The sequence below is a fragment of the Saccopteryx leptura genome, chromosome 13, assembly GCF_036850995.1.
Source record: "Saccopteryx leptura isolate mSacLep1 chromosome 13, mSacLep1_pri_phased_curated, whole genome shotgun sequence".
Classification (NCBI taxonomy): Eukaryota; Metazoa; Chordata; class Mammalia; order Chiroptera; family Emballonuridae; genus Saccopteryx; species Saccopteryx leptura.
Window position 1 is genome coordinate 43,041,720 of NC_089515.1, and position 13,699 is coordinate 43,055,418.

At 51.1% G+C, this 13,699-nt stretch overlaps 1 protein-coding gene across 1 annotated transcript in view; it reads left to right on the forward strand.

Annotated features, from left to right (window-relative positions):
• The first annotated feature begins 3,594 nt into the window (after positions 1–3,594).
• ADAMTS7 (ADAM metallopeptidase with thrombospondin type 1 motif 7) overlaps positions 3,595–13,699 on the forward strand; it is a 33,567-nt gene continuing 23,462 nt past the window's right edge. Inside the window, exons 1-4 of the mRNA XM_066355369.1 lie at positions 3,595–3,917; positions 10,671–11,026; positions 11,676–11,841; positions 12,799–13,001. Of these exons, the coding sequence (XP_066211466.1) occupies positions 3,815–3,917; positions 10,671–11,026; positions 11,676–11,841; positions 12,799–13,001 (828 nt within the window). The 5' untranslated portion in view covers positions 3,595–3,814. The remainder of the gene's footprint in view (positions 3,918–10,670; positions 11,027–11,675; positions 11,842–12,798; positions 13,002–13,699) is intronic.

The following is a 13,699-nucleotide window of genomic DNA, read 5'->3' on the forward strand; positions in this document are numbered from 1 at the left end:
GGAAGATGGGTTGAAGGGTGTGAAGAGGAGACTGCAGTCCCCTTTGTGTCACTAACCAGCTGTGTGTCCTGGGGCTAATCAATTCACCTTGTCCATTTGTGAAGGAAGATAATGATAACAGAGTCCTGGGAGAATTTACCAAGGTAATTAGAGAAAGCTCTCAGTTCCACCTGCTGTGGAACCTTGCCCCTTCCCCTTCTTCTTGTTGTTATTATTGAGAGGTCAAGCTGTCTGCTGTTTTGCTGAATACCCTCCCCATAGTGAATATATTGATACAAGGCAACAAACAAGAATGAACCAATGATGGCATAAATGTTTTTTCTATCTCTCTCCCTTCTTCTCTCTCTCTAAAAATCAATAAATAAAAACAAACAAGAAAACAAAAAACAATAAAAACCAGACAATTAGCAGCCCTCTCCTCCCAGGGTAACCACCAGACTCACTTCTAACAGCACAGATTTGTTTGGCCTTTTTGTATTGCGTATAAATGAAAACATACAGTATGTGCACGTTAGTGGTTGGCGGCATGTGTCTATGTGGGGTGGGAACTAGAGGGGCCACCTGTTTATAGAGGGGTACTGTCAGTATCTTTTTTTTTTTTTTTTTTTACAGAGACAGAGAGTCAGAGAGAGGGATACACAGGGACAGACAGACAGGAACGGAGAGATGAGAAGCATCAATCATTAGTTTTTCGTTGCGCATTGCAACACCTTAGTTGTTCATTGATTGCTTTCTCATATGTGCCTTGACCATGGGCCTTCAGCAGACTGAGTAACCCCTTGCTTGAGCCAGCGACCTTGGGTTCAAGCTGGTGGGTTTTTGCTCAAACCAGATGAGCCTGTGCTCAAGCTGGAGTATCTTTTATTATTATTATTATTATTATTATTATTATTATTATTGATTAGAGAGAGACACACACAGAGAGAGAAAAACATCAATCTATTCCTGTATGTGCCCTGACTGAGGATCGAACCCATAAACTTGGCATATTGGGATGATGCTCTAACCCAGTGGTTCTCAAACTTTTTGAAGTCAGGGTGCATTTAAAATCCTACAAATAATTGTAGGCACACTATCTACAAATTCCTGAGAAATATAATAAGTCAAATATTAAAGAAAAAAAAAGTCCAAGCATGCTTTTATGGTAAGTAAATAAAATAAATATGACAAAATTAAATTTATTCTGACACTAAAAAACATTTTTTTTTTTTTAAGAAATTTGATTTATTTTAGAGAGAGGAAGGGAGAGAGAAAGAGAGAGAAACATTGATTTGTTCCTGTATGTGCTCTGACCGGGGATCAAACCCTCAACCTTTGTGTGTCAGGATGATGCTCTAACCAACTGAGCTATCGGGCCAGGGCTAAAAAACATTTTTATGTTACATTTTTTGAGTTATGCTTTTTAGAATTTGCAAAAAAGGGGTTAAAAATAAAAAAAATGACAAAAAAGTTATTTATATATATATATATAGATACATTCTTAGTAAGATTTAGTAAATTCAGCAGGTCCCAGCACAAGTGTGTTAATTTTTTTTCATTCTTGTGTTTATGAGAAATATGAACCTGATGTGTCCAGCAATTTCTTCAATGTTTGGGCATATATTTGAAAGGCAAATTCTCATTTCCTCATCAATACATTGAAGAATTTCTCTCTTTTTACTCTTAATTGTGTTGAGTGCAGAAAACCCCCACCATATATATCATCTTAACTTTACACCAAACAAAGGATAGAAGAAACTTGCCTCCAGTCTATCCAGGGAACATGGGGGTAGTGTAAACAATCCAGCACCACAGCTTAACAGCCTTTTGCAATTTAATCAGGCAAGTGAGGTGGGGGGTTGGGCAGACTGTCAGCTTACAGCCAATTCCTCACACCTCTGTCCCCCAAATGTCTAAATTCCAAAAACCCTGTTGGTTTTTTGGTCCCCAACACACACATATTTCTCTGGAATACCATAGGGCGCACCTGGGAATCTTCTAGGGCGCACCAGTGTGCCCTGGCACACACTTTGAGAACCACTGCTCTAACCAATAAAGTTTATCTGGCCAGGACTGTCAGTGTTTTATATAGGTGGGAGACCAGATGTTTTCAGACTGAAGGTCAGGAGCCAGTGGAGACCAAGGAAAAAGGGGAACACCTAGAGCAGGGTCCTTGGAAAGGCAAGAAGGGGAGACAAAGAGCCCTGGTAGAAGCATTTGTTTCTGATTGCTGGAGGGTGGGTGACTACTCCATTATATTCAGAGGGAGGAGTAATCTGTGGCTTCCACTTACAGATACTGGGTGCAGGAGTAGTGGTGTGTGTGGCAGGATGTGGTGGCCTGAATTGTCCCCATCACTGGGCAGCAAGGCCAACTTAGGGGCCCAGAAGAAATGGAAGATGGCTGGTTAGGGTCCAGGGACAGAGTGGTAAATACAGCTAAGGAGGGAAGTAGATGAAGCCAGGAGGGGCCAGTAGGTGGGGAGAAGAGGAAGGTGACAAGGGATTGGAGGAAGAAAAATACATGGTGTGACTGTGAGGGTTTGGGGAGTGCAGGAAAGGTGGCAGGGTCTGGTCTGAGAGTGGGGCATCTGACTTTAGGATTTCAGAGGTGCGGGAGTTGTGTATGGAATAGCCTACGATGTGGCCCTGAAAGTCAGTGGCTGGGGTGGAGTGAAAGGCCACCATAAATGAAGACAAGAAACTGAATGGCCAGATGCTCCATGTATCCCCCAGGAGGGCAGAAGGGCTTGGGGTGAAGCTCTTGGAATGAGAGGAAGTGCATAAGAGATCCGACAATGAGGAAGACTGTGGGCTTCACTGTGTAGAAGCTACACAGAGGCTGGCCAAGGGTCAGGGTGGCTCAGCTGACCACAGTAGTCCTGGTCCTGAGGAATAAGAAGAGGAGGTCCTTCTGGTAAATCAGGAGATGGAAGGTGAGTGTTCCTTAGGGGCGCGGCGGCAGGGGTAGGAGGCAGAGGTAGGGCTGAAGCAGCAGCAGAACAAATGGCAGAAGGTTTTAGCAGAAGCTGACCTGGGATATGAGGCCGGGGTTGGCGGAACTCCAGACTCCCAAAGGGGCCCTGCTGAGAATCTGTGGGCACCGGCCTAGCTCCACGCAGACACTTGGAGATAAGGAATTGGGGGCTCCGCCTTGCGTGGGAAAAGGCTGCCCACTGCGAGAGGGCCAGGCCTCTCTCTGGAACTGGCCTTGGAGCCTCTGCTGCACCGCTGGGATACCCCGGAGCCCCAGGAGGCCTCCGCGGCCCATTCCTAGGAGGGGCAGGCCTGCTGGACCAGGGCGCACACCGAGGGGCGCTTCCACGAGTACAGCTTAGGGACAAGGCAGGAATTCCGGAAATTCCAGATTCTTTGAGGGGTCTCTGGGCGCCCAGGAGCGGAGAACCGGCTGAGCTCCACCACCAGAGGGCGCCCTCGGCCCAGCGGGCGTTCGGGTGTTAAGTCAGGGGTGCTGCGGGAACGCTGCCCCAGGAGCGGCGGCGAGGCCAGGGCGTGAGAGGCCGAAGAGGCCGGCGGGGAGGGACGCGGCGGCCGGGGCGGGGGCAGGAGACCGGGGCGGGGCGGGGGCCGGCGGCCGCGCCCGCTCCTCCTTCCCTCCCTTCCACCCACCTCCTTTCTTTCTTTCTTTCGCCCTTTCTCGCTCCCTAGTCTTTTCTTCGCCTCCGCGGCGTCCGGGGGGCGGGCCCTCCAGTCTTTGTTGCGCGCGGGCCGAGTCCGGCCGGACCCGCAGCTGCACGCGCGCGGCCGGGTATGTCCTGAGCTGGACCCAGGACCCGGCAGGAGCGAACGCGCGGACCAGCGCGTGGGTGGCCGGCATGCCCGACCCGGTCCCCCGCGATGCCCGCAGCCCCGCGCCGCTGCGCCCCCTCCTCCTGCTGCTGTGCGCGCTGGCGCCCGGCGCCCCCGGAACCGCACCAGGTGGGTGGCCGCCCCGATCCCCCGCCTCGGCTCGGCCCCTCTCTGCTCTGCAGACTCCGCTCCCGCCCCCGCTGCCCCCGGGTGTGAGGCATTGGGGTGGGGTCGAGGGCCCTCCAGACTCCCGACTCCGCTATCGGCCCTGCCTGTGCGGGAAGAAGTCCCTCTGCTCTTTGGGCTCCAGTGTCCCCACATCGGGCGCAGCAGTGTGCGTCCCTGTCCGGGTCTCTTGTCGGAGCTGGACAGAGCGCGGTCTACACGCGGAGTCGGTTTCTCACCATCCTCCGTGCGCTTATGTAGAAAGCGGAGTGCGAAGCACTGCGGTCCTCGCGGCCCCCCAAATGCCTCCCGCCTCTGAACTGCTCCCGGGCCCGGGTCCGGTCTCGCGCCGCCCTGCACTTCCTGCCTCCCCTTCCCCCGAGTGCGAAGGCGCCCGGCTGGCCTCCGATCAGCCTCTGGCCGCGGAGCTCCGAGCGCGTCCGAGCAGCCGGCCTGGGGATTTAGGAGCTGGGGGTGTAGGAGTACCCTGGTTCCGTGCTTGGAGAGCTCCTGATCTGATGGGCCCGGTGGGACAGTGCGGAGAGCTATGCGGGAGGCAGTCGGGGGAGTCTGTAGGGGAGGAGGGCCTGAGCTTTCGGGGCTTGGAGGACGATGAACTTCGGGCTGGAAAGGTGTGCAGGGGTGGGGGCTGGATTAGGCCTGCGTGCTGGGGTCAGGTAGACCTGCTCCCTAGTAGATTGTGGTTGGGGAGCTAGTGAGGGGAGTAGCTGATGAAAGCAGTGTTCCAGGGAGTTGCATGAGCAGCAGTGTGTCCAGATGTGGAGAAGAAACAAACACTTAATGGACATTTACTTTGTGCCAGTCGTCCTGGTTATTTCTCATCAGCTGGACAACAACCCTGCCAGGCAGGCAGTAGAAAGTCCTTTGCGTTGAGGGAATAGGTTCAGGAAGAGTGACCTGCTAGGTCACTCAGCTGCCCAAAGGTGGGTGAGGATGAACCAGGTGATACCAGTGCCCGTGCCAGAGCAGGGCAGTGGTTTCCCCAGGGGTCTGTCCCTGAGCCTGGACTTGGGTCCAAAAACCCTGGCAGCTGTGGGAAGAATGGGGGGGGGGGTGCCCATGTACGAGTGTGGCCATCCTTGTGCCCTCCGATTCACCCATTTGTCAAGTAGGGATTATGGCATCTACTGTACCTCATAGGGCTCTTGTGAGGATTGAGTGACATGGTGAATGACCATGTGGTGGCCATGATTTTTATTAATCTGCCAGGCAGACCCAGTATGATTAGGGAGTTTTGGTGTTTCCTGTCACGGGGAGCTGCCATTTGGGGGTGGAGGCAGGGGATGCACCCTCTCCTAGCTTATCCCCCCCCCCCACTCAGGGTGGAGTATCTGTATCTGGAATCCTCATAGATAATGCAGTGGGGTCCTCCTCATTCTGCTCACTCAGGGTTTCTGACCGAGGTCCTGAGCTCTCTGTCATTTTTTCTTTTCTTTTTTCTTTCTTTCTTTCTTTCTTTCTTTCTTTCTTTCTTTCTTTCTTTCTAATTTTTAGAAAGGTTTTATTTACTGATTTTAGAGAGAGCCTAGAAAGAGAGAAAGGTAGGGGAGGGATGGGGAAGGGCGGGAAGCATCAACTCATAGTAGTTGCTTCTCACATGCGCCTTGACCTGGCAAGCCTGGGCTTTTGAACTGGCAACCTCAGCGTTCCAGATCGACGCTTTATCCACTGCGCCCCCACAGGTCTGGCATATTTTAATATTTTATTTTTTTTCCATTGATTTGGGAAGTGGCAAAGGGAGAGAAAGAGAGAGAGAGAGAAGCCACCAACTCATTGTTCTAAGTAGTTGTTCCATTTTTAGTTGTGTACTCATGGATTGCTTCTGGTAAGTGCCCTGACCAGGGATTGAACCCGTGACCTAGGTGCTCTGGACAATGCTCTGTCATTTTCTTTGGCGTTGCCCTAGGAGACCTAGCCTGGGGGATCTGCCCACTGAATGATACTTTCTTTGGGACCAAAGAGCACATCTTGGGCTCACTTTTAGGAAAATGTAACAAATCAAAGGGCTTGGGGCTGCTGGGACTAGGGCCCAGCAATGTCCCCACCAAAATGCTGAATTGCACATGTGAGGCCCATGTGTGTTTTACACACACATTCACACACACACACACACACACACACATACTATGATTATTTTTTCTCTTTGGCAGGAGCTGCAGGTCATTTGAAGGGCTGGATTGTAATGCAGGTTCTTGATAGGGAGGTAAGGTTACACAGCATGTTGGCATTTCTCTGGTAGAAGCTCTACAGTGACAGTTCTGTAACCTAAGGGTGATATTCAAAGCATTTAACACCTGCCATTCAGAACAGACACAACCATGGGCCACTGGCAGTCTCACTGAATGGCCCCTGCTCTGGTGCCAAGTCAGCTCTGCTTGCCCCATACATGCACCATGTCCCATTCTAGACTACAACCTGCAATACCCCCTGCTGGCACTGGGAGGTGCTGGTTTCAGCCACCAGTGGGGCCCGTCCCTATCATAGGTGGCACTGAATGGTTTATTTATTTTTCTTTTTTTTAAAGATTTTATTTATTCATTTTAGAGAAAAGAGAGAGAGAGAAGGGGAGGAAGAAGCAGGAAACATCAACTCCCATATGTGCTTTGATCAGGCAATCCTAGGGTTTCGAACCAGAGACCTTAGTGTTCCAGGTCAATGCTTTATCCACTGCACCACCACAGGTCAGGCTGAATGGTTTACTTTTTAACTCATTCGACCCTCTTTTAAAAATATTTCAATGGCAAAACAATACAAGTTGATTATAAAAAAGTTAATGCAGCCTGACCAGGTGATGGCGCAGTGGATAGAGCGTCCCACTGGGATGCAGAACGACCCAGGTTTGAGACCCCGAGGTCGCCAGCTTGAGCGCGGGCTCATCTGGCTTGAGCAAAAAGCTCACCAGCTTGGACCCAAGGTCGCTGGCTCCAGCAAGGGGTTACTTGGTCTGCTGAAGGCCCGCGGTCAAGGCACATATGAGAAAGCAATCAATGAACAACTAAGAAGTCGCAACGCACAACGAAAAACTAATGATTGATGCTTCTCATCTCTCTCTCCGTTCCTGTCTGTCTGTCCCTGTCTATCTCTGCCTATGTAAAAAAAAAAAAGAAAAAGAAAAAAAGTTAATGCAGAACAAAACAAGAAAATAAAAATTGTTGCAATAAAAATGGTAACATTTTGTTAGTCATAAGTTTGTGGGGTTTTTTTAAACATTTCATTAAGCCATTAGGCAAAGAGATAAAACAGGGTTTTTAAGAAATAGCTAAGTTTACTGTAGAACTTCTCTTGCTAATTTTCAATTATACTTAGCTCACACTTGCTATGTGTCATCTACTGTTCTCAGTCCTTACATATTAACCCATTTAATTTTCACAACCTAAGGGAGTAGGTATGACTATCATATCCATTTTTTTCTTTTTTTTTTAATATATTTTTATTTATTTATTTATTTATATTCTCTTCTTTATTTTGAAATTAATTTCTGAAGTTGGAAACGGGGCCATATCCATTTTATAGATGGAGAAACTGAGGCTGTGAGTGGTGGGTGTTACAGCTGGCAGACTGGCTCTCCAATGTGATAATCCTAATGCTTATGACCTACAGCATACCTCTACTTGACCTCTGTCACATTTCTGAGCTCAAGAATTCACCTTGAATTTCTGTCTTGGAGTGTTGCCTCAAGGTATAGAGCAGGATTTCTCAACAGGAATGCATGTCCCCAGGTACATTTTATTAAGATCTGGGAGACTATTTCTCCTCAGTGGCTCAGATTCCCCATTGCATATGGACCTCCCTGTCCCACCCACACGCATCTGAGGACACTGCTGTTACGTGGAATGTGCCACATAGCTCCTGTTCCTCTAGTACATTCAGTGCTGCAGGCTTCAATGGCATCAGTGCCCCTGTTCTTCAGCTTGGCCTTAGCAGACGTAGCTGTGACTGTCCTCATCCTCCAGGCCACATGTTAATTTTTTTAATGTTTATTTTATTGATTTTAGAGAGAGATGAAGGAAGATAGATAGATAGAGACAAGAACATTGATCCATTCCTGTATGCGCCCTAACTGGGGATCAACTAACAACCTTTGTGCTTCGGGATGATGCATGCTCTAAGTCTAACCAACCGAGCTATCCAGCCAGGGCCAGGTCACACATTATTAAGCGGCTAAGTTGAGACTGAACTGGGTGTTCCTTTGTTCAAAGCCCACCTTTGACAATGCTTTATGACTCCACCATCTCTCATTTCACAGGTTTCCTGGGCCATGCTTACCTTCTTGTTATTTGTCCTCGTACTTCTAGTTTTATCTCCATCCTTGGGGGTCTATGACCAAGATGACTTCCTTATCTTCCCATTTAAACATGTAACTTTTGGCCTGACCTGTGGTGGCGCAGTGAATAAAGCGTCGACCTGGAAATGCTGAGGTCGCCGGTTCGAAACCCTGGGCTTGCCTGGTCAAGGCACATATGGGAGTTGATGCTTCCAGCTCCTCCCCCCTTCTCTTTCTCTGTCTCTCTCTCCTCTGTCTCTCTCCTCTCTAAAAATGAATAAATAAAATAAAAAAAAAATAAACATGTAACTTTCAGCCTGACCTGTGGTGGCACAGTGGGTTAAAGCGTTGACCTGGAACACTGAGGTTGCTGGTTCGAAACCCTGGGATTCCCCAGTCAAGGCATATATGGGAGTTGATGCTTCCTGCTCCTCCCCCTTTAAAAAACAAAACGTAACTTTCAGTGGTCGGCAAACTGTGGCTCATGAGCCACATGTGGCTCTTTGGTCCCTTGAATGTGGCTCTGCCACAAAATACCACGTGCGGGTGCTACCTGGATAAGGAATGTACCTACCTATATAGTTTAAGTTTTAAAAATTTGGCTCTCAAAAGAAATTTTAATCATTGTATTGTTGATATTTGGCTCTGTTGACTAATGAGTTTGCCTACCACTGCCTTATATCAAGAAACATCTCACATGTGCCTCCTTTGACAAAGCTTTTCTTTTTCTCTTTCTTCTTTTTCTTTTTTTTTTATGGTGAGAGGAGGGGAAATAGTGAGGCAGACTCCCACATGTGCCCCAACCAGGATCTACCCAGCAACCCTATCTGGGGCCAATGCTCAAATATCAAGCTATTTTTAGTGCCTGAGGCTGACAATCTCAGACCAACTGAGCTATCCTCAGCACCCAGGGCCACGTTTGAACCAATCAAGCCACTGGCTGAGGGAGGGGAAGAGGGAGAGAAGAGGGAGAAAAAAGGAGTAAGAAGCAGATGGTCACTTCTCATGTGTGACCTGACCAGGAATTGAACCTGGGAGTTTCATATACCAGGCCAGTGTTCTATCCACTGAGCCACTGGCAAGGGCTGACAAAGCTTTTCTTCAGCCCCATTCATCTGTGGGTGCCCACTCCTCTCACTTGTACCCTCTCAGCACTGTGCCAGGGTTGAAGACCATGAGAGCCTGGCATCCATTTCTCTATTTTGAGGGCCACAACGGTGTCCTATACACTTTCCTGGACTTTGGGAAACCTCATACTCCCTCACAACACCAAATGCCATGGACAAGGCAGGTAACTTAAATGAACAAAAACAAGGCTGGTGGGGAGGCTTTCCTTGAAACATGGGGCCTCTTTGCCTATCTCTTGTTTTCCCATTTTGTTAGAGATTTGGTTCTGTACGGAATGAAATACATGTGTGAGGCTAGAGGGCACCCTATATACATTTAGCTGTCGTGTTGGAATATAACAGGGACTGCGGGGAACACAAGCCCTCTTTATAGGGCTGCTTCTGACGAGTGGGAATTTAGGCCTGACATGAATAGATAACAATTTTCAAGGCAAACTGAAAATTGAGATTTTTTTTTTTGGTACAAGCTCATGTGATTTTTAAACATTGATGACTAATTATACTTTTCAATATTTGTATCAGCCAAAATAAATACCCCCTCAAAATAAGTCAATAAACTGACAAAAAACAAGTCTGCAGCCTGTGTTGTGGGGGTTGCAGTCCCAAATTCCCTTTTAGGATGTCAGAGCAAGAAGTCTCCTTAAATTACCCAGCCCAGTGGCTTCCAAATGCCAGGCCTTGAAATGGTTACATCGGAATCCCCTGAAGTTTTAGAGAAATATGGAAAATACCAATTCTGGGGCCCCAGAGCCCTGGACCTGTGGGATCAGCACTCTGGGCTAGTGCTGGGCACCTGCAGCCTCTCATGGTTCTCCAGGTGTTGCTGAAATTCAGCCAGATTAATTCCCAGTTCGGAATTTCCCAACTTCCCTGAGACTTGCTCAAAACACAGCTTCCTGGTCGGGTTTCCTGGAGATGCTGATTCAGTGCCTCTGGGACAGGGCATGGGAATTGGTTTCTACTGAATTCTTACCTGAGAAGTCTGGAAAACCCTTGCACAGTTGTTCTCCTAAAAACCAGAGATGGGGGAGATGTGCTCAGAGTCACACAGCAAGTCAGCCCAGCAGGCCCTGCCTCCTGCGTCCAGGAGCATGTTCTTGCAGTAATGTACCTGGGGGCCGCCCCGGGCCGTGGTGGGCAATGGGAGGATGTCCTCAGCAGGGGGTACCCCACTGGTGTGGCCAGGGCACTCGGCAGGAGGTAGACTGGACGCGAGTCAGGCTTCTGCAGAGCTAGTGGGGGCACAGTAGGGATGTGAATCCCCACACTTTGGTCCTGGGCGACCGCACCATTTTCTCCCAGCAGGACCAGCTGCCGAGGGCCAGGAGGTCCTGGACATTGTGCACCCTGTGCGCGTAGACGCGGGGGGCGTCTTCCTGTCCTACGAGCTGTGGCCCCGCGCGCTGCGCAAGCGGGCCTTGTCTGCGCACCGGGCCATACGCGCCTTCTACGAGCTGCAGTTCCGCGGGCGCGCTCTGCGCTTCCACCTGGCGGCCAACACTCACCTGCTGGCGCCGGGCTTCGTGAGCGAGACGCGGCGGCACGGCGGCCTGGGGCGCGCGCACATCCGTACGCGCGTGTCCGCCTGCCATCTGCTGGGCGAGGTGCAGGACCCCGAGCTGGAGGGTGGCATGGCGGCCATCAGCGCCTGCGACGGCCTGGTGAGTGCCCAGGCTCACCTCGGACTCCCCAAGTGGCTTTGGCCAGTTCACCCCTCCTCTCCCAGCCTCAGTAGCCATCCCTGTAAAATGGGAGAACTAAGGTCTCCTTGTTCATGAGGGTTGGGTTCCTAAACTTTAGTTTAAGCTAGAATCACCCACATGCCATGTTAAAACAGTGTCCGGATGGGGTCCCAAACTTGGAGATGCAGGTTCAGAGACCCATTTTGAGAACCACGGTGTGTGGTTTGTGCAGACTAGGTAGCTCAGAAAGCCACTGAGCCCTCTTCCTTTGAGGTGTGAGTTTTCATTTCCTGGCAGGCCCTGCCACCAGGGAACAGGATGCCCTGCAGGCTGTGAGTATCTCCAGAGAAGGCACAGAATGGCCTGAAGACTGGAGCCTGGGCTGCCCGTCAGCATAGCTGCAGGGACTACATGAAAGGCACTGTCTTGTTAGATTTGATGGGGTGGATGTGTGGCAGAGCTTCAGCCTCGAAGCCTTTGGCTGTGTGATGAAATGGCAGGAAAGGACATTCCAGGCAGAGGGCACAGCATGAACAAAGGCCCAGGGCATTTGGGGTCAGCAGGGTGGTGGGACAGGGAGAGGAGCAGCTGGGCCAGTGATCCCCTGTAACCTGGAGCTTCTCCCCAGAAAGGTGTGTTCCAGCTCTCTGACGAAGACTACTTCATTGAGCCCATGGAAGGTGTACCAGCCCGGCCCGGTCGGGCCCAGCCCCATGTGGTCTACAAGCGGCAAGCCCCCAAGATATGGGCAGAGCAGGACAAATCCAAGGCTCCAGGCACCTGTGGAGTGCAAGGTATGGTCCTCAGCCACCAGCTACAGGGCAGGAGGATGGGCATGGGGCAAGGAGGTTCTTTCTGGAAGCCTCCCTCACCATTCCCATGCTTAGCTTCCCTTGGACCAAAAGGATATGGACAGACCAACAGATACATCATAGCCTTGCCCTCCAAGTGTGCCCCAGCCTGAGGCCTCTTAGGCATGTCCCAGTTTATCCCCTGGATCAACTCCTCTCGCCACCACCTCGCTTGCCTCTCACCTCAGGGCTTGGTGTCTCTCTGCCCCCTCGCTACTCATGGCCTGCGGTACCTCCAGCTCTGCTAATCATTACTCTCCTGTCTCCAGACAAGGCTGGGCCATAAGCACCCCAGCAGGCAGCTAGCCCGGAGCCTCCCTTTTCTCCCCACTCAGGTCCCACCCCAGAATAACTGACCTCTGGTATTGGGGACCTAATGTGTCTGCCAGTGCAGGCGTGGAGCTGTCTGCCGATGGCTCCTGGGGCTTGAGGACCACTTGCTGGCACTCCAACCTCATAAGCTGCCACAGCTCAGGGATTCTGCTGGAACAAATAAATGCTTCTTGGCCTCAGTTTCCCCAGCTGCATAGTTGTGAATCCTCCCTGATCCTCAGCCTGGCGCAGAGCAGCAGGCCTCTGGAGGTCTGCATGTGCTGGGATGCACTAACCGCTTGTGGGGCAGCCACATGGGGCAACAGGGCCAGGTCCTCCCCTCACATGGGCACAGTGCTTTACTATGTCGTGCCCACCATTTTATTTGCCCCTGAGGTCATCCTTGAGGCTGATCTGAGTATTCTTACATGTAGCAGGTGATCCCCAGGGTCACATGGCACAGATCAGGGCAGAATACCATGGGAGTCCAGGCTTCTGGTCCCAGCGCTGTCCTTGAGAGTTTGCTAAGGAGAGGCCCTTGAGGCATGTACCCCTGGCACATCAGACAACTCACCCCACCCCGTCCAGGGCCCACAGCATCCGTGGAGCAGGAGTCCCGGCGGGAGCACTGGGAGCAGCGGCAGAGGCAGCAGCGGCGGCCGCGGCGTCTAAACCAGCGCTCAGTCAGTAAAGAGAAGTGGGTGGAGACCCTGGTGGTAGCTGATGCCAAAATGGTGGAATACCATGGACAGCCACATGTTGAGAGATATGTGCTGACCATCATGAACATGGTGAGGATGCAGGCAGTCGCGGTGGTGAGAGCTGTCAGGGGTGGCATTGGTGGGGTGCAAATGGTGGGCGTAGGGCAGAAAGCGTGGCAGGCTAGCCCCCAGGCCCAGGCCCCGGGCAGGAGAACAGTCTCCAGCTCTTCAGTACAAGAAGTCCCTGGGAGCCTGACCTGTGGTGGCGCAGTGAATAAAAAGGCGTCGACCTGGAAATGCTGAGGTCGCCGGTTCGAAACCCTGGGCTTGCCTGGTCAAGGCACATATGGGAGTTGATGCTTCCAGCTCCTCCTCCCTTCTCTCTCTCTGTCTCTCTCTCCCTCTCTCTCTCCTCTCTAAAAATGAATAAATAAAAAATAAAAAAAAAGAAGTCTGTGGGAGAGAACTGGGCATGGGTGGGGCTTTGGGGGCTGCTGTGAGGACTCCCCTGGGTGTCACCCAGCTCACTGGCTCAACTGGCATCTGGGGGGCAGCCTCTACCTGCTGCCAGGACCCAAGCTGGCTGTGTCACTTATCCAGTGGAAACACCCACACTGACCTTAGGCCATTAACATCCCCAGTTGAGTTTGTCAACCAGATGTGACTGTGCCTCCTGCCAGTGTCTCCCAACACCTGCTGTGCTCCCATACTTACAGGGAGGCAGTGGGGGTGTTACATACCAATGGAGGGTGCCCGACCCTACCGCAGGGTGTGGGGTGGGCCAGTTG